Source organism: Ramularia collo-cygni (genome assembly GCF_900074925.1).
Source record: "Ramularia collo-cygni strain URUG2 genome assembly, contig: RCC_scaffold24, whole genome shotgun sequence".
NCBI lineage: Eukaryota > Fungi > Ascomycota > Dothideomycetes > Mycosphaerellales > Mycosphaerellaceae > Ramularia > Ramularia collo-cygni.
In genome coordinates this window covers 117,459-141,312 of record NW_019716278.1, presented here as the reverse complement: position 1 = coordinate 141,312, position 23,854 = coordinate 117,459, and the positions used below count along the sequence as shown (strand labels likewise).

The window sequence follows — 23,854 nt, the reverse complement described above, 5'->3', positions numbered from 1 at the left end:
TATGGGTAAAAGTTGCGGGCAGCCCGATTGAATGCTAGGCTGGAAGCCGGCAGGGCAGGAGCAGCAGGTCTCAAGCTTCCGCGAAGATGACGCCGATGCTGCTGCTGCTCCTGACTGGTGCGTGTGGGCTGGGATGAGATTTCCAAGGATTCCTTACCTCTGAGATCAATTTTCTAATCCCAAGGAAGGCCTGTTCCTCTTCCTGTCACCGCGGAGTTCAGCCAGTCGATTTGCCGTGCGCAAACGGACGGCACAAGCTGCAAGAGAGATGTTGTGCTCGGTGCGAGGGCGGATTTTTGGAAGTCTTGCTGGACTAGCGGCCGCCGGATTCAGGAACAGAGCWCTCCGCTCTCCGCTCTTTCGCGCTGCTTTTTTTTCTGCCTGTTTTCGCAGAGAATGACGACGGGCGGCGGTGAGGACAACAAGTCTGCTAAAGAGGTGGAGGAACTGCGGAGGAGACCACCGAGCAGCCGGGGTGTTGATGGTGCATGGATTGGCCGAACAATAACGAATTGTTTACCACCGTCACCGCAAACGCAGGAGAGATCGTGCAGCGCGCCAGACGTGTCGAGGTGCAACGTCAACGACAAAGCCCGGTTGCTTTATTAATAAAGTGAGCGTTTGACTCGGATTTCAATTCGACCCAGGCGGACCTGATTGAGAAAGCTAGCGTGACAACTATCTGGTGATGAATGAATGATGACTTGTTCGTATCATCACGATCGCCACAACTAGGTACTCGGTATGTAGTCACAGTGTGTTGTGCGGTCTGATGACCTCGTACATCTGTATCTCGTGCTGCACGCCTGTCTCATGCGTTGCTAATTTGCTCCTGCAGCCCGCCTTCATGCGTCTTTGCAAACGGGCATCTCGGGGCGTTTCGGGATGCATGTGGCTGAAATTTGACGGCAAATTGATGCGAACCCCATCAAAGTTTGCTGAATAATCTGGTTCGCAGCAGTTTGGCATCTAGGCACCACCAAACCACGCGATCTGGTTGCACATGACATACCAAACACGATGTCGATATCAAAGCAAGCTTCACACTTTTATAGCATCTAAGTAGTTCATTGTCTACAGACCTTCTACGACTGGGCGTACCAAACACGATGTTGAGATTTGTTGWCATCCTAGCAAGCTTCACTTCTATACGATGTAATTCACGATCTATTGACCATTCCATGACCGGGCATCTCTTCACTGATGTACAAAGACCTGCCCAGCTCTGTCAGCGCTCAAAACCATACCAAAAGGCTGCTCCAGCAATGCAACATCAGTAATCGTATCCAGATGTGCATTTAGCAAATTCTGCGCCGACATGCGAATAGTCTCGTAGCGAGAGGGCGGCTTGTTTGGTCCTGTACCAGCGACCTTCTTCCCCGAAGCCACCTTGTTCGACTCAATGGCATGACCAGCCTGTGATGAAGAGTCTGCTGGCTTCTCTGTCAGCACACGGGTATCCATGCTCAGCTGGCTGAATGTGTAGGTGGGCTGCTCATCTGGAGCACCGCCGCTGACCAGTCTACAGCCTTCCAAGCGGTCACAATCCCAGAAGCGGACTTTCCCATCGGGTCCACCTGTGACAGCGAATGGATGTTGCGCGTCAGGGTCTTTCTGCGACCGCTGACCACCAAAAAAGGACACGGTACTTGAACTGGGCAAGTTGCTGTTCTGTTCGGCCTGGATGGGGTCTGTACCAGCCATTCGACTCAGCGGACCTTCCGCCTTCTCATCATCCATGTTGCGCAATTCGTAGTCTCGTAGATGCATTCGATCTCTGCCATCGACGTGAGCTGGGCGATATACCTCGTAACAGATGGCCTTCTCCACGCTCCACACCGTCAGTTCCCCTGGAGCAGTCCCGCCAGTCATGCAGAACATGTTACGTCTTGCAGCTTYCCGGCTAGGATGGAGTTGCAGGCGCGTTATAGGCGCAGGGCTCGCAAATGTCCACGAGCGCACTCTTACGTGGAAGCGCATGTCCCACAGATCCAGCACGCCATGAGAAGTTCCTACAAGCAGCCAGTCATGGCGACGGCCAATGCAAAATGACGTCGGTGTTCCGTGATGTGGTGGGTTGCGAAGATCAAAGATGATTGACATGTACTTCATGTCAATCGCGAGAATCCTTCCTAGATTCGTAGCGAGCACCAGCATACTGGCAGCCTCTCCGCGGAAATGTTCAGACCAAACGGCATGCTCTCCGGCATTCACAGTAGGGATTGCCCACTCCTTGATCGCCCGTAGCTTCCCATACTGTGCCGTGTTGTTTGATTCCGAAACATTTACTCTCACTGCATGCACGCTGCCATCTGAGCCACTGCATACAAAGGAGTTTGTCCCCTCAATGAAGCACAGACTCGTCACCTTCACTCCGGCGGGAAGACGATATGTCTGACGAGATCGATGTGTGACATTGCGTTCCAGCCGGCTGGCATCCCACACTTTGACAGATCCGTCAGTCGACCCCGTCAGGAAGAACAGGTGGTTCGGGGCAGTGATAATGCGAGTGATACCACCTGTGTGCTCTCCCAAAACCGCAACGAGTTGRCCTTGCGGTCGCCACGGCCCTGGTGTCTGTTGGTTACTGTTGGATGAGATTACACTCGCTTTTGCCTGCACGAATGGACCAAAGTCGACGGCATCCACCGGGAAGCTGTCCACGTAGACTGCATCAAGAAGCTTGAGTACGGTGGGATCACTGCCCGTGTAGTTGTGTGATGCGCGCTTGACTGCGGGTTTCGCTGATCTCCATTGCTCCCCATGGTCGACTGTAGGCGATGCACGACGACTGGACGGCATGGGCGAATTCAGTCTACCTGATGCTGTGATGCCATCTGTGGCCACCTCGGCCGAGGCTTTGTTGCGCAAATCAGCGCCCGCCAATAGTCCTGCTGCTGCTCCCTTCGGACGCAATGCTCGCTCGACGTCCCGACCCAGAAGACCAATGCCAGAGCTGGGAGACGAAGACAAGCTGCCGGAAGTCTTGGTGCGAAAGCCGCTGAGTGCCCGCTGTGCGATGGGCACACCTGCGTCAGATCCACCATCAACGCTCTGGGCATCCGAGGCCCCGGCACCATTAATAGCAAGGCCTTTTGATGCGCCGGACGCCTCTTCTATGGCCTCGGCAATGGTGCGATTCTGATGGTCGATGTGGTCCTCGTACGCTTCAACGTTGTCACTGAAGATGACCGTCTGCGGATTGATCTTTAGTTTCGTAAGGCTCACGATCTGCTCGTAGAGCCCGTGCTCCTCGGCATCACCGTCCCTCTTTGCGCGGCGCGCGGCACGCCAAAGGTATTCTCGGAAAGCAAGCAACTTCGCCTCATCCTCGCTCCGCATGCCGGCATTTCGCAGCCGTCCAAGCCATTGCTCATCTTCATCGGTCCTTGGTACTTTTGCGAGCGACTTGGGCCCGAGACCAGCCACTGAAGACTGCGGTGGCATCTGGCTTGTCGCATTCGAGGACAGCTGCCTGGCCTCTCGTGCAGGTTTCCAAAACACGCTTTGCTCCACTTTTCCTGCCCACTGCAATGCAAGATCCAGCACTGCTCGCGGTAATGGTTTCCTCAAGGCATCCAAGATTTCAGACTCCGAAAGGGTGCCAATAGGGACTTTCAGATACGGCTGCACCAAGGGCGCCACCAAAATTCTTACATCGGCCATTGAGAGATATGTTGTAGCTGCAGAGACAAAATGGGCGGCAGCCTCCCTCACCCATAGGTTTGGATGCATCTGGAAACGAGCGACAGTGTCAATGAGTTCCCACGTCTTTGCACGCTGAAGCAGTCCCATCTCTGCCATGCTGGCCATTGAACGGAGGGCCTGCTCGACCACGAACTCTTGCGGATCGGTGAGAGCTTGAAGCATGAGTGGTAGGAGATATTCCTCCAGGTTTGCACCGCCAATATACGCAGCAACACCAACAATGGTTCTGAAGAATGCACACTTGAGAAGCCAGTCTGGGTCGTTGAGGTAAGTATTCAAGTGGCTGAGGATCACATCGCTCGCCATGGTCTCCCCAAAGAAGACACATAGGCTTGATACAGATGTCAAGAAGGCCCTTCGAACTGCTGTATCCGTGTCTGTTAAGAAGACCTTGGTCTGGCCTTCGAATTGGTCAAGCATCTCCAGTCGTATGCCATCGTACGCTTCGCTGTTGCCCGTGAAAGCGTCCGCATCTTCGTCACCTCCTTTTTCGGACGAAGGAAGCGATCCCTCCGCTTTCAGTGCCTGCATTATATCCAGAAAACGGGACGCGGTGTCGGCTAAACTGCCCAGACAGGCAGCGTACGTTGCTCGAACCAGTGAGTTTCCTGTAAATCCAGAGGTCTTGACAAACACCTGCAATCGTGGGAATATGTATTGCGTGAAGAGAAAGGAGTTCACAGGCGATACGACCGTCACTAGTGAGAGCAATTGGGTCATGGTCCTCAGCGCTGCGACAAGGACCAACTCGTCTGAATCTTCCAGGAGAAGCACAACATACGGCAGTATGCGATCCAGCTTTGCCTCGTCCGGAAGACGTTCCGCGAAAGCGAGTAGTAACTCACAACCGCGAATCTTTGATGCCGATCTTGCACAACTCCTGATCGAAGCTGTGATGACATTCAGCAATATGAATGTCCCATTTTCGTTGCCGGTTGACTGCACCGCATGTGCAGTATGACGACTGTTGGGAAGGTCCACTTGCAGAGGAAACAGCCGAGTGAGATACGAGGGCTCTGCGGGCGCAGCGGGCTGCGAGCTTTGGTAGTCAAGAGAGACTGACAGCATCTCATAATCATCGTATATTCTCTCTATACGGTCATCTGATCCGCCGTTGTTGGCCTCGCTGGTGGTGACAAATTTGCGGCCAGAGCTTGGGTCTGTAATCTCCTGCATCAAGGTGTGAAAGTGGTTGTAAAAGTAAAGCGGGAATGCTTTGCCCTTGTACTCGTCGAGATAATCACTAGCATGCCATCGTTCGGTGGGATCCAGACGAATCATGCTGCTGATCAGTGCTTTGACGTGCACATCATCCACTTTGTTGAGCAGCGCAACGGTAGGATCGTATTCGCCCTTGCGGTATCTGTAGAGCTGGGCGAGTGTGAATGTCGGCGTTTCCGTGAACAATTCGGCAAGAACGCAACCCAAGCTGAAGATGTCCATGTTCCACTGCACGGTATCTCCCTCTCGTTGCAATTGCCCAGCAGCTGTGAATCTCTCTGGCGCAAGATAACATGTCCTTCGTCCAGAAGCGTCATAGAAGTAGGTGAACTTGGCCGGGTCGTCTTCAGGTAGGTATACCGGCTTGAATTGGGAGGCAAAATCGGTGAGATACACCCATCCCCATGAAGTCACCAAGACGTTCTCCGACTTGATATCTCCATGGAACACATTTCGACTGTGGCAGTCTTTGACGGCACACAAAAGCTGGAAAGCGATCCATTTCTTCTCGATGGTCTCCAAGAACGGTCGGATACTCACTCGATCATAGAGTGAGTGGTGTATGTATTGGCGCACAAGCAGCCCAAGCGTGTTGGTCTCTCGAATGCGCGAGTACGGAAGGACGTTGGGAACTCCTCTGAGCTTCTGGCGCTCTTCCCGCAACAATTGACCATATCGCTTGTAGGGTACGTTGGGCAGTTTTGTTATCAATTTCGCGACAACGATGCCATTTTGATGCTTGGCTCTGACGGTTCTGAGGAATCGTGCACCTCCCAGTGATCTCTCATAAGTCAAATCAGACAGTTCCGCAGTCTCAATGGCGGTAGGTCCGATGGGCAGCGCAGCGGATGAGTGTCCTTGCCCCATGGCTTCACGGTCTCAAGCATGGAGCGTATTCAGTGCGCGATGAGACGCGTATGCTCATCTACAGAATTCCACGAACAGCGTCTCCTGATGAGCATGGCGCGCCTTGTCAGGTTGAGAGTTTAGTCGTCGTCTCTCATGTTGATCAGGCGGTCGACAATCAAGCTCGAGGACGACGCGGATCAGTCAGCATTTGCCAAGTTTGAAAGGACGAGCTAACATTGAAAGGTTAAACCGTTAAAGTACTTTTATTTCAGCTGCCATCAGACGACGCCTTCAATGCATCCAACCAATCTCGTTCACCCTCACATTTGAAAGCTCACCAATGAACCTGGCAGACGCACAAACCAACAATGTGCGACGAGAAGTCTCTTGATACATCGACTATTCACGCTTCATAAAGCTGTGGCCCACTGCTGGGGAGCCCATCATGATATCATGGCCCGCTGTAGCCATCAGTTCGTCTCTTTGTTTCATGCTGTCCTATGCTCCAAGCATCCCGATGCTTCGCTCATGCCAAAAGTTTACATTTACTGGGGGTTGTAGGCGCCCTTCTTCTTGAGGAGCTCCTCCTCTTCCTCACGCAGCTGCTGATCGATCTCTGCACCCTTGGATGGCTTGTTACCATGTGCCTTTGCCTAAGACTTCGAGTTAGCATCCAATGACACGGCCTTTACCACGAGCTGCGAGTAACTTACTGGAGCAGTCGCATCCTGCTGTGCGAGCTTGTCGTCCTCGCTCAAGTTCTTGCCTGACTCATTGTCAAGTCCATCCTTCTCGGCATGTGCAAGCCTGTTTGCGATTGATCGCTCGTCCTCTGACAGGTAGTGTTAGTACTTCGATATCCTCGAAGTTAGGCATTGGGCATGGCATACTGGGGTCGTTGGCAGCGTGTGAGTTCTCCTTGCCCTCGTGGAAACGCTCCTCCTCCTTCTTCTGCTGCTTGACCGCGTCGGACTCGTTCCTCTGGTWCTATGATCAGCTCAATCGATCGCTCAAAGCTACGATATGTTCGTACCTGGTCGCCAGCCTCGTACACCTGGCTGTTGCCGACGTTGGAAGTGCCGCTCATTGTGTTGTAATGTGTTTGKTATGGGGATGGTTGTGTGAAAAGGGTCGATGGAACAGATTATGTAGATGATTTGAGAGTTGTAAGGAGGAGAGAGAAAGAAAGAAGGCACAAGACACTGATGAACCATTTTCATGCGCAGTCCCCACTTCCAATAGCATCATGACGAGTGGGCAGCAGGAACGACTGGGTCTAACGTCATTGGCCCGTGTGTTAAACATCCCACTTCGATTTCGTGTCAACAGCAGTGATATAGTCCACCGTAGACCGCCGATCATCCACGCGACACACGCCGTCCGAACTTCCCCTTAGTTATTCGCACTACAATACCATCGACCCGGACTTCAACGGGTAGAAGTTGGCCTCTCGACATCTACCACGCAAGCTGGCATGCCGCTGAGAGATTCTAGGTGGTCAAAGTCAAGTCGAACGACGATCTAGCTGCTGCGGGCATGGATAACAACAAGTCAACCGCGCGCGAGCGCGATCACCTCACGCAACTCCCTTCGGAGTTATTGCATAGTATCTTTTCATATCTTCTCCCAAGACATTCTCCTGAAAGGTCTATATTCGACCCCAAGAATGAGAAGAAGAATCCGTGCTCCCACGAGCTGGATAAAGTCGCAGCCACGAATAAAGTGCTTCGCTCCGAAGTGAACGAATGGGCGATGCACTTCTTACTCAGTCACAAGAGCATCACAAAATTTCAGGCGCCAAAGTCCGCAACGAAGAAAGATCGTACGACCAACTACCTCCGCGGTCGAAAGGGTCTGCTTACTTGGTGCTCGTCTCATTGCGTGTTTTGCGGCAAGAAGTCGGCACGATCAGCCATACTCGTCAATGGTTTTCGCTGCTGCATGGCATGTGACAAAGCTCAATGGTATGTTCTGCTGATCGTTCCGAAGATTGGACTTTTTCTCTGCTTCACTTCGTTCTACAGCTGCAAATTGACAATCAACATAGGGAGAAAATCACTCTTACCGACGCAATGACTATTTACGGTCTCAGAGAGCAAGTTTTGCTCCCGGAAAAGCACGTCAACTGCCATAACAGTCGCAAATTGCTGGCCCAGATCGGGTTTCCTCGAGTACGGTACGGAGTGTACACCTGCCAGGGCGGAAAGGCATGCATGTTCTTACTCGAAGATGTCAAGCAACTCGCCACACTCATTCACGGAGAGCTTGAGATCTACATGGCAAAGCGCGAGGCAGCACGAGTCGCCCGGAAAGCGAAAGCACGCAGCAAGATACAGGAAGGGGATTTCGCGAAGGAGCGAGGAACAATTGCCTCCCCTAGTTCAGCATAACAAGCCGGTCTTGGTATCAAGCACGTTGACGACATCAGCCATGTTCATTTCGGAGTTTTGTGATCGAATGGACTGGTGGATCTGGAGAGGCGTAGCCACAGCTGATCTTTCTTGATTGAAAAAAGTACGAACTGCATTTGCAATGGCAGTGTTTCATGTGTGCGATTTCGACGGGTTGCGTTGTAACGATCTGTGGTACGTGAGGCTCTGAACACCAAACGAATTCCTTGAACTTGGCCATTGCCCATGTATGTGTCGATTTTCGCAGTCACAGCTCCTCCTCCCTCTCGAGGTTTCCCACGCATTAGTAATGAAGGATTCACTTCCAACCTCTTTTMTCCAAGCAGTAACTTCGTTGCCGATCAGAATGAACTATATTTCTTCCTCGTCAAGACAGGCATTGTGCATCCGTCGCATACCATTACATGCCTCACCGTCGGGTTAATGGCTATGGTCGCTGGGATGAATGTAGTAGGACAAACCTGCAGATGGGCTGGCATGGTTGGAAGCAATTCCGGCCGGAATAAAGTCGATGGTGGCTATTCCGTTCACTTCACTTTCCCGGAAACCACGAGCTTGACTGACCGCATGTACGCGAGTTCCTAACTACACGCAACGGGTAGTACAAAGCAAAGGAATGTGGCATATTGTACCTCGCAACTTTGTTGTGGTTCTTTACCCCAGCTCGAACCCTAGAAAACGTACGTGTTGGAGCGGGGAGTAGAAGTGCCTTCCATATCGTGTCTCGATACAATRCATGACATTGCTGTCAGTACGCTAGTGATATTGACCCTGTCGATTGTGTTGATGGTGTCGAATACCTCTTCGTCCATAGAGTGATGGCTGTTGGAGGGCAACTCAATTTTATCGATTGCGGTCCACTAAAAGAATCAAATGAGAAGATGACGCTCCAATACCAATGAATCAAACACTGCCAAACTGCAGTGACAATTAGTCCTGCGGATTTTGACGTGGTTAGGCACAAAATGTGTGAGAAATGAGGGTTTTCCGTGTTCACAACCGTGGACCTGCAGGCCGGGTCGCGCGGCGAACCTAGACTTTGCTCATCGACAAAGTGTTGCAAGATCGGAGAGGGTCAAATCATCCACAGTCGAATCCAATGCAGACAAAGTGTGTTGACCCGGCCGTTGCTTTGAATACGACGATTCGGCAAAGTTAGGTGTTGGATGTCGTGAGGTTTGCTTCACAACAGACGACCCCTCAGTTTCAGTTTCTCGTGGTTTCATGATTTTAGCGTCCTTTGATATGTCATCGGCCAGGGCAAATCATCCAAGCTTCTTCCATCACCACCTGCCTGGCGTTTGTCAACTGTCCACTCACGAACATCATCGCACCGTACGATCTAGTCCAGCCTCACAACTCTAGGCTACGTTGCATCATCCTACGCGACGTAATAGCATTCTGTCCCACAAAAATCCCCCCAACCCTCTGGAGCGAGGATCCCGTCATCGTCGGTCTGGCCGAGCCTGGAGGAGGAGTAAAGCGAACCTCTAACCAGTCTCGCAGATGAAGAGGAAGCATTCCCCTCCTGAGAACAACACCACCGACCTTACCACCRGAAAGAAGAGCATGACGGACTCCAACGCAAGCTCCGCCATGGCCACCGACTCGCCCGCCACCAAGGTGGAACAGCTTAGAGAAGCCAGCAACAGCAATGGCGAGATTGATGAGTCGCTGTACTCGCGCCAGTTGTACGTGCTGGGACACGAGGCCATGAAGCGCATGGGCTCATCTCATATTCTTGTCGCTGGTCTACGGGGACTGGGTGTGGAAATCGCAAAGAACATTGCGTTGGCAGGTGTCAAGAGCCTGACCCTGTTCGACCCCAAACCCGCGGCCATTCAAGATCTCTCATCACAATTCTTCCTCCATCCCGAGGACGTCGGCAAGGCGCGGGCTGACGTGACAGCACCACGAGTGTCGGAGCTCAACCCATACACGCCTGTTGGCATCCACCCCGCCAACGACCTCACCAGCGATCTGGAACAGCTTAAGAAATATCAGGTCGTTGTGTTGACAGACACGCCGCTCAAGGATCAACTCAAAATCGCTGAATTCTGTCACAACAACGGCATTTTCATCGTCATCACCGATACATATGGCCTGTTTGGCAACATTTTCACCGACTTTGGCAAGAGCTTTACGTGCGGTGACCCAACTGGAGAAAATCCACTCAGTGGGATCGTGGCTGGTATTGATACAGATGGTCTGGTGTCCGCGTTGGACGAGACTCGCCACGGTTTGGAAGATGGAGACTTTGTCACATTCACTGAGGTGGAGGGCATGGACCAGTTGAATGATGGCACTCCACGCAAGATCAGTGTCAAGGGGCCATACACGTTTTCCATTGGAGATGTGTCCGGCATGGGAGAATACAAGCGTGGAGGACTGTACACACAAGTCAAGATGCCAAAGATCATGGACTTTGAGCCTCTCAGTACGCAGCTCAAGAAGCCGGAGCTGCTGATTGCCGACTTTGCCAAGTTTGACCGTCCTGCCCAGATGCACGTCGGGTTCCAAGCTCTTCACGAATTCGCAGACAGCCACAATGGAGAGCTTCCGCGACCACACAACGACGCGGACGCTCAGGAGGTGCTGAAGTTGGCGCAAAAGATTGCTGCATCGCTGGAGGACAAGCCGGAGCTTGACGAGAAAGTTCTCAAGGAGCTCTCCTACCAGGCTCGGGGTGATTTATCTCCAATGGCAGCCTTCTTCGGCGGTCTTGCGGCACAGGAAGTTCTCAAATCGGTCTCCGGCAAATTCCACCCCATCAAGCAGTGGCTGTACTTTGATTCCTTGGAGTCGCTTCCGACCTCCGTGAAGCGCAGTGAGGAGTTGTGCAAGCCGCTTGGTAGCCGCTATGATGGCCAGATCATGGTGTTTGGTAAGGAGTACCAGGAGAAGCTGTCCAATGTGAAGCAATTCCTGGTCGGTGCCGGTGCCATTGGTTGCGAGATGCTGAAGAACTGGGCGATGATCGGTCTCGCGACAGGACCCGAGGGCAGCATTAGTGTGACGGACAACGATCAGATTGAGAAGAGCAACCTCAACAGACAATTCCTCTTCCGGTCAAAGGACGTCGGCAAAGCCAAGAGCGAGTGTGCATCACTTGCAGTTCAAGCCATGAATCCAGATTTGAAGGGCAAGATTGTCATGATGAAGGATCGAGTTGGCCAAGACACCGAGCACGTATTCAACGAGACTTTCTGGGAAGCATTGGATGGCGTGACGAACGCACTCGACAACGTTGACGCGCGCACCTRCGTCGATCGTCGTTGTGTCTTTTTCCACAAGCCTCTCCTTGACAGCGGTACTCTGGGAACCAAGGGCAACACACAGGTTGTCCTTCCTCGGCAAACGGAATCATACTCCAGCTCGCAGGATCCCCCAGAGCAGTCGTTCCCAATGTGCACCCTCCGCTCGTTCCCCAACCGCATCGAACACACCATTGCCTGGGCAAAGGATCTCTTCCACACTTACTTTGCCGGCCCAGCCGACGTTGTCAACGCCTACCTCACCCAGAAAGACTACCTGGGAACTGCACTCAAGCAGTCGGGCAACGAGAAGCAAACCCTGGAGACGTTGCGCGAATTTCTCGTGACCGACAAGCCAGAGTCATTCGACGACTGCGTCGAGTGGGCGCGCAAGCAGTTTGAGAAGCAATACAACAACGCGATCCAGCAGCTGCTTTTCAACTTTCCCAAGGATTCACAGACATCCTCTGGTCAGCCATTCTGGTCAGGACCCAAGCGTGCTCCAGACCCTCTCAAGTTTGACATTAACAATCCCACCCACTACTCATTCATCGTTTCGGGTGCAAATCTTCATGCCTTCAACTACGGTATCAAGCCATCTACCGATCGCAACCACATCAGTGCCGTTCTCGACAACATGATCATCCCTGACTTCAAGCCCGACCCTGGTGTCAAGATCCAGGCGGATGATAAGGAGCCCGACCCCAATGCCAACAGCGGTATGGATGATGACAATGCAAAGTTGAGCCAGATGGCCAAGTCGCTGCCTCAGCCACAGAGTCTCGGCTCGTTCCGCCTGGAGCCCGTGGAGTTTGAAAAGGACGACGACACCAATTTCCACATCGACTTCATCACTGCAGCATCGAACCTGCGCGCGGAGAACTACAAGATCGTCACCGCTGACCGCCACAAGACCAAGTTCATCGCCGGCAAGATCATCCCAGCCATTGCCACCACCACGGCACTTGTCACTGGATTGGTGATTCTTGAGCTCTACAAGATCGTCGACGGCAAGGATGATATTGAGCAATACAAGAACGGTTTCATCAACCTTGCTCTGCCATTCTTTGGTTTCAGCGAGCCGATTGCCTCGCCCAAGGGCACCTACAAGGGCCACGATGGCGATGTCACCATCGACAAGCTCTGGGATCGATTCGAAACCRAAGATGTGACCCTTCAGCAATTCATTGACGACTTCCAGGCCAAGGGTCTCAGCATCAGCATGATCTCCAGTGGCGTGAGCTTACTCTACGCAAGCTTCTACCCGGCATCCAAGAACAAGGAGCGACTGCCCATGAAGTAAGTGTGATTGTGAATTTGATGGAGAATATGTTTGCTAATCAATGTTGTAGGATGTCTGCACTTGTCGAACACATCTCGAGGAAGAAGATTCCAGAGCACCAGAAGAATGTGATCTTCGAAATTACCGCCGAGGATACCACCGAAGAGGATGTGGAAATCCCATACGTCATGCTCAAGCTGGACAAGTAAAGTGAATACATCGCAGGTGATGTCAGTCACTTGATGCTGGCGTTTAACGAATAGGATGATGGAAGGACAGCAAAACGAAGGAAGCAATCCTTGATTGATCAGAGTGCATGGCACGGTTGTGGCATAGATAGACGGTCTGATTTCATAGCTACCGGCTCAAATGATGCAGGAGCATGTATAGACAAAATTCGAAATGAGCACATCGGTGTTGCAACGTCTATCCAAATCGATCTAGCCGGCCCTGGGCACGGCACGAAACTGCTCCACATGACTGGGCCGTCATGCACTCCCATGAGRCTACCACGCGACGGCGTGGGAGAATGGCCAACCCATTGAGGAGAAAGGGAGACAGGGTTCAGGTCACTAGATCAGATGTACATGGTACATGTTGGCCAGCAGTTGAGATCGTTGCAGCAGCTCTCACGTGTGAGAACAAGACGTCCGCGACTCCACACAAACGACAGTGTAGACCAGCGTTTCGAGACAACCTTTGAATGGGAGATTTTCACGATGCAACTGCCTCACGAGGCGGAGCAGACAACGGCATATTAAACGCCCACTCCATGAACAATCGATTCATACCTCCTCGGCGGTTCTCTCATATTGAGAGCCATCTCAGCAGTACATGAAACAATCAACCGATCAGTTGCATAATCAGTTTCATGCGAGCTGCAAGGCCAAATTGTGCCGTCAACCGTAGTGCTTGGCCATATGAAGATATGAAAGAGTCGTTGTGCAGTCGAGGAGCGTTGCAACGCCTCATCAGAAAATCATCTGCCTCGGCGAGACGTCGTTGTTAGATTGAACTGCTCACAACGATCACGTTTGTTAACAATGTCCAACATCAAACGTTTAGTCAATCAACTTTCATATAATAGTCGCTGCCTTGCTGCTCATCTTCTGGCATTCTCCTCGTTCTTCTTCTTGCCTTGTGTGCATGAGTACGCAGACAGACACGACTGCGCCCGGCATCGAGCTCCGCCACCAAGGTTCTCCAGACCGCTGAGCATTACATATCGGGTCTCGGGTTCCCCAAAGCACTGGCCAGACGTGACCACGTCGTCGTCGTCGAGCAGATCATGGCGATGCTGACATAAACATGGCCCCTCCTCAGCGAAAGATTAGCAAAGGCACAATGAAACGAAATTCATTTCGACGTTGTTCTCTTTGCAATCCCGGCAGAGGCTGTAACATAAGGACGTTGTCCAGGAGCTCGCCAACCCTGTGGTGCAGGAGCGGCTGTGATTTCATCGCCCAGAGGTTTGCTGCCGAGCGTAATTCAATGTCTAGGTTCGGGCTTGGGAAGCCGTACATCCAGCCAACCCTGAGCGGGAATTCGCTGCACGTCAACCACAAACGGAYATCACAGCCACTGGAAGCAGTGTTGTGATTGGAGTGTTGCGAAGAGTGTGCATGGCGCCAGTGTAGACTTGCACGTTCGACGCCAGATCTTTGGCCTCCGGAAAGCTGCTTCCTAGAATTGGGGTGACCGTGTACGTGAGAGTTGGGCAGCTCGGGCTGGTTATACATACATATCATATACTCCGCTGCCAGATTAAGTTTCTCTGGAGCCAAACAAGCTCGTCGGTCTCCTCAATCCTCTCGTTGTTGTCTGTTGCCTGTAGCATTCTCTCACATATCATCATATCATCATATCATCATATCTTCTGGAGGACAATCCTTGACCGGTGTCGACACCGTGGAGATTCGAGGCCATCGAGGACGTTTGCCCGCACCCTCTCTCACTCTCACTCACACATGGCTTCTTCAGATTCGGTAGGCCTGCCCTGTAACGACGAAGCGACGTTTGTCAACGACGAGCAACCGTCAGCTAACGCGCGCATGACAGTCTCCGAGCAGTCAAGGCCAAGGCTGGGGAGAAGTGCCATCTCTTGTTCCCGATATCCCAGTCAGCTCCGCTTTCCTCGCGCTGTTCATCATGGCAGCGACGGCACATCTCGGCTTATTCCACTTCAACCGAAGACGGGGGAGGACGTTCGTATTCAACGCCATCACATCCGGTATGTATGCCGAGCATCTCCCAACCACCTATCAATCAATCAATCAATCAATCAATACTAATGAATGGTTAGCATTTTGCATTACACGAATAATCGCAGCATCACTACGAATGGGATGGGCAGTCAGTCCGAGCAGCATCAGCCTGGCGTGTTCGATGCACACCTTCGTCTCCGCCGGAATCATCATCTTGATCCTCACCAATCTCTTCTTCGCCCAACGATTGGTACGAGCACAACACCCGCGCTTTGGATGGAAGAAGCCGTTTTCCTTCTTCATCGGACTCTGGGTTCTCCTCTGCTGCGTCGCCGTCTTTTTGATGATTGTCAGCTTTGTGGTCCAGGCCTACCTTCCCGATCCTTTTTCACAGCACTCAGCCCGGAGGATGCAACTCTTCAGCAACGTCATCTTCGCCATGACGGCCATCCTCCCCATTCCAATTGCGGGAGTTTCGACCATTGCCAAATCTCACCCCACCCTCAAGGCCATGCCCATCGACAACTTTGGCAGAGGCTCTCTCAACCGCAAGATGGTCATCATCTTCTCCTCCGCCACCATCCTCTCCATTGGRGCCATCTACCGCGTCYCCGTCAGCGCCACGCATGCCATGTCATCCGTAAGCAACCCCTGGTACATTACCGGCACAAGTTTCTACCTTTTCGACTTCACCCTCGACTTCTCCCTCGTAATCCTCTGGCTGGTGGTCCGGATTGACGCTCAATTCATCATTCCCGATGGCTCCGACGGCCCCATGACCTACGGCAACGGCTTCCACTTCGCACGGAGATCGCGAGGTGCTCGATCACCCATTGAACGCTGCTCGACCCTCCCCACTCGATCCTTCACCCGCGATCAATCATGGGGCACCCTCCGAAAGTACATGGTGGAGGAAGAAAAGTTCAAGGGCCTCGAAGGGCGCGTCCGCACTCCCGTCTCCCGTCTCCAAACCCCCATATCGCGACCGGAGATGATTCACACGCCCAGCCACTCCAACTCCAACGTCAACCTCAACGCCCATCACCAAACCCCGACCTCGTCCGCCGCACAACACCGACCCACCATCTCCGCCGATCGCTACTTTCGCACACCCAGTCGAGGAAATTCGTTTTGGAAATCCACCAGCACAGCCGCTTCGAACACCGCCACCACGGCGAGCCACCACCACCATCACCACCACCACAACAACAACAATACYAACAACAGCAGCACCAACACCATCCACCGCGTGGATTCCACTTGCCCGACCACCATCCACGAGCGAACCGACTCCAACACGGAAGACATTCGCAAATTCCCCATCGCCATCACCGACATTGATCTCCGCCGCGCCACCGCCGCTGCACTCCGCGCTGCCGCGGCCGAGCAAGAAGCGGCGATTTATGCGCGGACGGCAGAGTGGAGTGATTTGACCAGTCGAGTACACGCGCAGTTTGACGTGAGGAGTCTGTCTTGTTATTCCGTGCGGAGTGATTTGAGGCCCGGCAGTACGACTACTGCTGCCTTTTCGCCACGCTTGGTGTAGGAAGGGAGGGAGTGAAGGAAGGAGTGCATTGTGTTTTCTTTTTCATGTTTTTTGAAGCGAATTTTAGCGTGAGGAAGCGAGCGAAGTAGGAGAGAAGAAGAAGAAGAAGACGAAGAAGAACCTGAAGAAGGAGACATACCCCGGCCGACGCATCATTTTTTTTAACCCATCTTATATATATCCATTTTTTATTTCTAGCCAGCCAGAAGAAGCTGTTTAACCATTCGATGACCACAACATGTCCTGTATCAATCCCGTTTCAACATTTGTCCATCAAATGCATCCCATTTGATGAGAATTGGATTCCCCCGATGTCAACGTTTCGTTTTCATCCCGATCTGCCTCAAGCTTTGATCGACAGCTAGGATGCAACATGCCGAGGTCTGGGGTCTTTTCTGGGGAAGAAACCTACCTAGTCCCTCCAACAACTTCCCTCCAACAACACCACCCCCAGACCAAAGAATGTCACCACAACGATAACAAACATCAATAATATCCCCCTCGAAGAATCTCCACCATGTCACCTCCCACCCCGAACCACCGCTCCGACATGGCACTCCTCGGCGACTCAATCCAGATCCTCACTGACCGGCCCACCCCAACCAGCACGTCCACCTCCCCCTCCAGCGGCGGCGGCGGGGGAGAAGAAGAAGAACTACTAGAGCCCTACGCCAAATTCCGCTCGGCCCCACTCAACGCGCTCCAAGAACTCGGTCTCCACGTTCTAGGAAGCGCATGGCGAAGCTACGACTCCCCCATCGGCCCCGAAATCTACTATCCAGGCTTCACGGAGAATATGAAACGCATGGTGCTCGCACAACCCATGTTGATTTCCAAAATCTCCGAATTGGCGAATAAGAGAGTGGAGGTGGAAATCCACGAGGATGCGTTGGGTCCCAAGGGTTTAGCGGGGGAGGAAGAAAGTGTTAAAACGCGGAGAGAGGCGCGGAGGAAGGAATTGGTGGGACAATTGCGGGAAGTGGCGGAGGAGTGGACGGATGATATGATTCTCAAAATGGAGTCTCGACCATTTATCCGCGGGGCATATTATCTCGCCACGCAACTTCTCACGCGGGCATATCATCAGGGTATCCATGTTTCTTCGGAGGAAGTGTTGCGATTGCGACAAGTGGCCAAGGAAGCGGAGCGGAATGGACAGAGTATCATCTTCCTACCCTGTCATCGCAGTCATGTGGATTATGTCAGTTTGCAATTGGTGTGTTATCGTCTGGGATTGGCGCTGCCGACGGTGGTGGCGGGGGATAATCTCAATTTCCCCGTCATCGGGCCCTTTTTGCAGCATGCGGGCGCYATGTGGATTCGACGCAGTTTTGGGGACGATCAGTTATATGTCACGCTGGTGCAGAGTTATGTGGATACTTTGCTGCAGAATGGCTTCAACATGGAGTGTTTTGTGGAGGGAGGCAGGAGTCGCACGGGGAAATTATTGCCGCCGAAATTTGGAATTCTGTCGTATATTCTGGAGAGTGTGATGAGTGGGAGGGCTGGGGATGCCATTGTTTGTCCCGTCAGTACGCAGTATGACAAGGTCATTGAGGTAGATTCGTACATTTCCGAATTGTTAGGGCAGGAGAAGAAGAAGGAGGATTTGAAGGGTTTCCTCTCCGCGAGCAATGTCTTGAGTTTGAAATTGGGGAGGGTGGATGTACGATTTCACGAGCCGTGGAGTTTACGGGGGTTTGTGGAGGAGCAGCAGAAGAGATTGATGACGCCCACCGCCGGACTCTCGGATGCGGGTTTACGCAGGAGATTGCTCACGACGTTTGGATATCAAGTCCTCGCGCACATCAACGATGTCTCGGTCGTCATGCCCACCGCTCTGGTCGGGACAGTCCTATTAACCCTCACAGGCCGTAGTGTAGGCCGCGCTGAACTCCTCCGCCGAGTCATCTGGCTCTCCGACCGCGTCAAAGCAGCAGGAGGCCGAGTCGCGCATTTCGCCGGGCATCAGCTCGAACATGTCGTGGATAAAGCCCTGGATGTTCTGGGACCGCAACTGGTCGGTYGCGTCGAGGGTTTGCCGGAGGAAATGTACTATGCCGAGGATCGCTTCCAACTCAGCTTTTACCGCAACATGACGATCCACTTGTTCATCAGTCAGGCGTTGGTGTGTTGTGCTCTGTATWCCAAAGTGAAGAAAGGGGAGCGGGAACGAATTGGGTACAAGGAACTTTACGACCATGTCTTTTTCCTCAGTCAGTTGTTCCGTGCGGAATTCATCTTCCCCACTACGCCTCTGGAGGAGAATCTTCAAACTACTCTCAAGGGATTAGTGGACGATGGAGTTTTGCAAATCACGAGGGATGAGCAGGAAATGGGAGGGGGGGAAATGGAATGGATCTCTCTGCATCCGGATGAATTGGCGCTGGACACGCAGAATTTCGATTTCTATTGCTATCTCCTCTGGCCTTTTATCGAAGCGAGTTGGCTGGGTGCCATTTCCCTATTCATGCTCTCCCCTCCTCCTCCTACCACAACAGGGAGAGGAGGAGAGGAACCATGGCTCGAAATGAAACTCTTCGCCGACCGCGCACAATTACTAGGCAAAACCCTCTATCACAGAGGCGATCTAACCTACTACGAAGCAGTCAACAAAGAAGCCCTAAAAAACGCCCTCTCCCGCTCCGAAGAAGAAGGTATCCTCATCGTCCTGAAGAAGAAGAACAAGAACAATGGACAAGATGCAGGAGGAGCGGGGACAGCAACGGAAAAAGTCCGACTAGCAAAAGAATGGATGCCCCCGAGAGATTCCAGTGGGGATTTCGTCGCCGAGGGAAAATTATGGGAATTTTGTCAACGGGTTGGGTTGGCGAGACGGGTTGGGGGGGATGGGGAGGGGAGGAAGGAAGGGGTTAGTGTTCAGGGGAGGGTTTTGGGGTTGGCGAGGGGGGTTGGGGAGGAGTTGTTTGGGGATGATGCCAGGGATGGGGGCATGCAAGGGGGGGACCTGAAGAAGAAGGTGAGGAGAGGGCGGGGGGTGAGGAGTGGGGGGAAGTTGTAGGTGGATGAATGGATACGGCATCATCACTTCTTTATTATTATTCATGTTCTTCAATGGATAGTTGTAAGATGGATAGATACATCATCATTCACTTTCTTCATCAAATGGAAAGAAAGAAAGATCAGGTTGGATGAATGCACCTCTCGTGCTCTGCAGATTTCATACGATCACGTAAGGTAGATGCAAGTCACTGATGATGTGATGTGACTGGATGCAGATGTTTCTTTTTTACTTGGGAAACGCTTGCCCCAGAAACAATCATACCTCCCTCCTACTCCAATGGGTATCATCTCTCCCAAGCTTTTTTGCTTTTTTCCTTTCCAAACTCCACCCATTCCATAAATCATCCCAAAAACCAAAAAGGATTTTCCACCTACCCTCACATTGCATAGAACATTCCGTTTTGCTGTTGTTGATGATGTGATTGTTGATGTTGTTGATGTTGATGCTGCTGCTGCTGCTGTTGTTGTTGTTGCTGTGGGTTCTGTTGTGCCCCTCCTCCATACCCACCACCTCCATAACCATTCAACTGGCTCAATTGCTGTCCCTGCCCACCCATCCCCGGAGTGTTGGCGGCGGGAACATAAAAGTTTTGATAAGGATGCTGCGGGAGGTTGAAGTCGGCCTTTGCATACATGGGATTCGGAATCCCCGCAGGCAACCCGCTCGTTTTCTTCGATGGAGCAGAGGCTGCTGCGGGTACAGGAGTCGGTGTCGCGTGTTGGGATGTCGGTTGGCGAGGGGTGTGAGAGCTTTGCCTTTGCTGTTGATGATGTTGTTGTTGAAAACCATTCGATATGGTGGGGGACATCTGCTGTTGAAGCATTCCCGACCCATTGGTAACCCACGCTCCGGACATTTGGGAAAGACTCTGTTGTCTTTGTTGCTGCTCAAGAAATTGTTGACTGGCGACACTCGCTTGTCTTTCCCTCTCTTGCGCAGCGTGTGTCTGGGCGACTTGATCGGGACTGGGTTCTTCATTCCACCCCCACTTCTCCTTTAATTCTTTATACACAAATCCAATCCTCCATCCCGTCTCCTTGTTGATGCGTTCGAAGATGCTGATGACTTCTTCCTGTTCAATCCTGCTGGTCAGACACTCGGCCGCGTGATGGAGGGATCGGATTGCAACACTCGCGACGCCTCGATCCTTGACGTGGGCCACAATCCCACAAATGGTCTTACTATGCAGCTCTTGCATCTCGGCCATTTCCGCATTCTCTCGCACACTCCAATAAGGATGAATCTGCGCCATCAACAACATGGCGGTGTGAAAGAACAATCTCGCTACAATGGTGGTCCGSTTGACCAACCAAATCTCCGGGAATGCACTCTTGGAGGTGGTCTGAAACGGGTGGAGGTGAGCCATGGGATGCATGGTCCTCGGGATGCCTTGGTTCCACGCATCACACATGCCCTTCAATCGCGTCCATTCTTCATGCCTCTGCTGCAAGCGGATCTGCTCGTCTCGATGATTCATTCCTCCCCCTCCACCACCACCAGTAGTCCTGGGAACCGTGGCTCGAAAGTTGCACACCTTGGCGACAATATACAACATGCGATGCGTCCAAACCTCCTCCCTCCCATTGTGAATCTCCCTCGTGTAGTCGTCGATATCCACACCCCAATCGTCGGGATCCCAGGCGACCTGCCAGTTAAAGTGCAGACAGCTGAGCACCTCCAGACCGACATTCAGCCAGAAGCAAGCGGCTCCGATCCCCTGAGCACGGGCATTCCACCCACATTCCTTGATGAGCGCGCGTGCACCGGCGATGTGATTCATCCGTTGGAGGGCTCTTTCACTCATGATTTCGTAGACGTTGAGAATCACGGCGGTGGTGGCACAAATGACGGTATCTCGCGCGGGGTTGGTCAAGTTCCGTAGCAGATATCGTGTCGCCGTGTCATAATAGTCCAAAGCCTTGGTTTCGTCATAGATTGGGTTGACCAGCGTCAGATGGCGAGCTCCACAGGCGAGAAAGGCATTCAAGAGCATGGGTTCGGAGAGGGAATGGAAGGGCAAGAGGCGGGAGAAGTGTTTATGAGGGTCCATGCTGTCCATCCAGACCCCAACCTCTTCCACAAAGACTTGGATGAAGAGGGTCTCCTCTTGACTGGAGAGGACGTCCTTTTTGGCCTGCTCATGCTCGAGCATGTCGGCGTCGATGTTGATGTTGGAGAAGGAAGAGATGGAAGTGTTTCCCCGCGGCATGGCATTGTGAGGGTTGGATGTGATGGAGTTGGGGTTGGGGGGGGGAGGCTCGGGGAAGTGCGAATGCTGAGAGGAAGCAGAATGCGGTGTGGGAGCGGGCTGGTAGGGATTGGTGACTTCTGGTTTGTGTTGCTGCTGCTCCAACATGTTGTTCATCTGGGGTTGGTGTTGGGTCATGGGGGAGGGATTGTAGTCGGACATGATGGGAGGCAGTAGTGGCTGGACCATTTGTGGTTGGTGGGGTTGTTGGGTTTGATGGGATTGATGAGATGGATGGGATGGATGTTGCTGCATGGGATAGTCCAAAGCAATGGCCGAGTCGAGGGGAGGATGATGACTGTTCGCCGAGTCCATGGAGGGATAATGTTGGAGGTGATTCGGATTCGGATTCTGATTCTGATTCCGCCGCTTCTCCACCACCACCAATGGCTTATATCGCGACTCTCCCCCGCAATATTCACTCGCAATGTCTCTCGACTCATCCAAGAATTCGACCTTCCACTCCTGCGTTCCCCACGCCGTCACCAACGTCGGCGGTTTATGCTCCCACGTATCGATAAAGTTGAGGCGCACGCCCCGCTTGCAGTCGCGATTGCTCTTGCGACAATTGTTGCAGTGCGGCATGGCCTCGTCACATTTCAAATGCCGCTCCCGACACGTCAGACAGCCGGTCCGCACACGCTTGGGCTTGTTGGCGGCGGCATCGTCCTTGTCGTCGCCGCCGCCGCCATTGTTGGGCCCTTCATTCTTGACTTTGACCTCTCGGGGACCCACGCGCTTGACCTTTTTACTCGCCTTGTTTCCCGTGGCATGAGGTGGAGACTTGCGCTTGGTTGGCGTCGAAGTGTGGGATGAAGGTTGGGGTTGGGGTTGAGGTTGAGGTTGAGGTTGAGGAGTCGCGAGGGCGTGTTGATTCGGCTGTCCATGTCCAGGGTCGGGGTCGGCATCGGGATGGGGATTGTGATGGGGAGGGAGGTGGTAGGATGCTGGCGGCGGATAGGGATTGGTTTCGTAGGCGGCCGAGAGGTCGGCATATGGCTGCTGCATCAAGCCTGGCGCATGGGATCGTGTGAGTGTGTGGGTGTGTGTGGATTGGATAGGATAGGATGATGCGCGTGGTGGAGGGATGGCGCAATGCTGGGTGGATTGGAAGATGCTCGTCCTCCCTCTCTTCCTCCGCCGTAAGAATGTGGAAGTGGAAGATTGGATGGAGTGAGTGTTCTAGCCCTGCCCTTTGTTTCCTCTGGCCTCGAACCCGGGCTACCCTACGCAGCAGCGGCCGAGGTTGATGGTGCTGGGACAATGCGATGGATGCATCAATCGATCAACCATACCCAACAATCCATCCACTAACTACAATCCATCCGTTCCTTGAAGTGGATGTTGGTAGCAAGACTAGGTCGTTAGGTAGTTACGATGATGGATGGTGGAGGTGGTGGGGATGCTGTGCATGGAATAAATATGGAAAGGAAAGGGAAGGCGAGACGAGAGGCAACTCTTCACGCACATTCCGAGGGTCCCAGCTTCGAAGATCCGACAAATCCAGGCCAAGCCTGGCCAAGCGTAGGACTCAGCTCCGAAGAGCGGGAATGGATGGAATGATTCATGGATTCTAGATTCGTGAATAGAGGGGATGATTCTACCTACCTAGCTCTAGATTCATGCACCCCTTCTTGTTCTTTCCTCCCTTCGATAAGTAAGGAAACCTAAGGTACCCGACACTCTTCATCGACCCACGTTACCGAGATCCATTTCACCTCCATCTCCGTCTCCACCTCCGCCTCCGCCTCCGTTTCCCCGCCAAACATGACATGTGTGTGTGTGCTCTTCCCGGTTCCATGTCCACAGCACGTCCAAAATGCCGGCAACGTGCATATTGCTGCAATCAGCCAGCCTTGCCGATCAGAGGCGGCCTTGAGTAGGATTATTGACATGTATATATACATCTCCACACCCACGAAAGACCCATTCTTTGTAGATGATGGCATTCATGTCCTATAGATGATGATGATGATGATGATGATGGGGATTCCGAGGCGGGAGATGGACGAAACCATCTATGCACCCCCAATCCCTCCCTCCCTCCCTCCCTCTTTTAGGTATTCATTCCATCGGATAAGAAGCGGCATGGAAGCGTCCTCTTTC

General features: G+C 52.7%; 7 protein-coding genes; 4 read left to right on the top strand and 3 right to left on the bottom strand.

Annotated features, from left to right (window-relative positions):
• Positions 1-1,197: 1,197 nt before the first annotated feature.
• On the bottom strand, positions 1,198-5,796 carry RCC_10717 (related to protein kinase homolog VPS15; the record flags this gene model as incomplete). Its single annotated transcript, XM_023775943.1, has 1 exon — positions 1,198-5,796. One exon carries the CDS (start codon positions 5,794-5,796, stop codon positions 1,198-1,200), a length of 4,599 nt encoding a protein of 1,532 aa, XP_023631711.1.
• A 527-nt stretch (positions 5,797-6,323) lies between these two features.
• On the bottom strand, positions 6,324-6,865 carry RCC_10716 (uncharacterized protein; the record flags this gene model as incomplete). XM_023775942.1 has 4 exons in its annotated part: positions 6,324-6,431; positions 6,492-6,610; positions 6,669-6,759; positions 6,812-6,865. The coding sequence occupies 4 exons, from the start codon at positions 6,863-6,865 to the stop codon at positions 6,324-6,326; spliced, it is 372 nt and encodes a 123-aa protein (XP_023631710.1).
• A 449-nt stretch (positions 6,866-7,314) lies between these two features.
• Positions 7,315-8,168, top strand: RCC_10715 (uncharacterized protein; the record flags this gene model as incomplete). XM_023775941.1 has 2 exons in its annotated part: positions 7,315-7,742; positions 7,826-8,168. The coding sequence occupies 2 exons, from the start codon at positions 7,315-7,317 to the stop codon at positions 8,166-8,168; spliced, it is 771 nt and encodes a 256-aa protein (XP_023631709.1).
• A 1,527-nt stretch (positions 8,169-9,695) lies between these two features.
• RCC_10714 (probable poly(A)+ RNA transport protein (UbaA)) lies at positions 9,696-12,934 on the top strand (the record flags this gene model as incomplete). XM_023775940.1 has 2 exons in its annotated part: positions 9,696-12,742; positions 12,796-12,934. 2 exons carry the CDS (start codon positions 9,696-9,698, stop codon positions 12,932-12,934), a joined length of 3,186 nt encoding a protein of 1,061 aa, XP_023631708.1.
• A 1,939-nt stretch (positions 12,935-14,873) lies between these two features.
• RCC_10713 (uncharacterized protein) lies at positions 14,874-16,475 on the top strand (the record flags this gene model as incomplete). XM_023775939.1 has 3 exons in its annotated part: positions 14,874-14,955; positions 15,028-15,529; positions 15,593-16,475. 3 exons carry the CDS (start codon positions 14,874-14,876, stop codon positions 16,473-16,475), a joined length of 1,467 nt encoding a protein of 488 aa, XP_023631707.1.
• A 517-nt stretch (positions 16,476-16,992) lies between these two features.
• RCC_10712 (related to acyltransferase) lies at positions 16,993-19,497 on the top strand (the record flags this gene model as incomplete). Its single annotated transcript, XM_023775938.1, has 1 exon — positions 16,993-19,497. One exon carries the CDS (start codon positions 16,993-16,995, stop codon positions 19,495-19,497), a length of 2,505 nt encoding a protein of 834 aa, XP_023631706.1.
• A 379-nt stretch (positions 19,498-19,876) lies between these two features.
• On the bottom strand, positions 19,877-22,756 carry RCC_10711 (related to regulatory protein for the arginine catabolic pathway; the record flags this gene model as incomplete). Its single annotated transcript, XM_023775937.1, has 1 exon — positions 19,877-22,756. The coding sequence occupies one exon, from the start codon at positions 22,754-22,756 to the stop codon at positions 19,877-19,879; it is 2,880 nt and encodes a 959-aa protein (XP_023631705.1).
• Between the last annotated feature and the right edge of the window lie 1,098 nt (positions 22,757-23,854).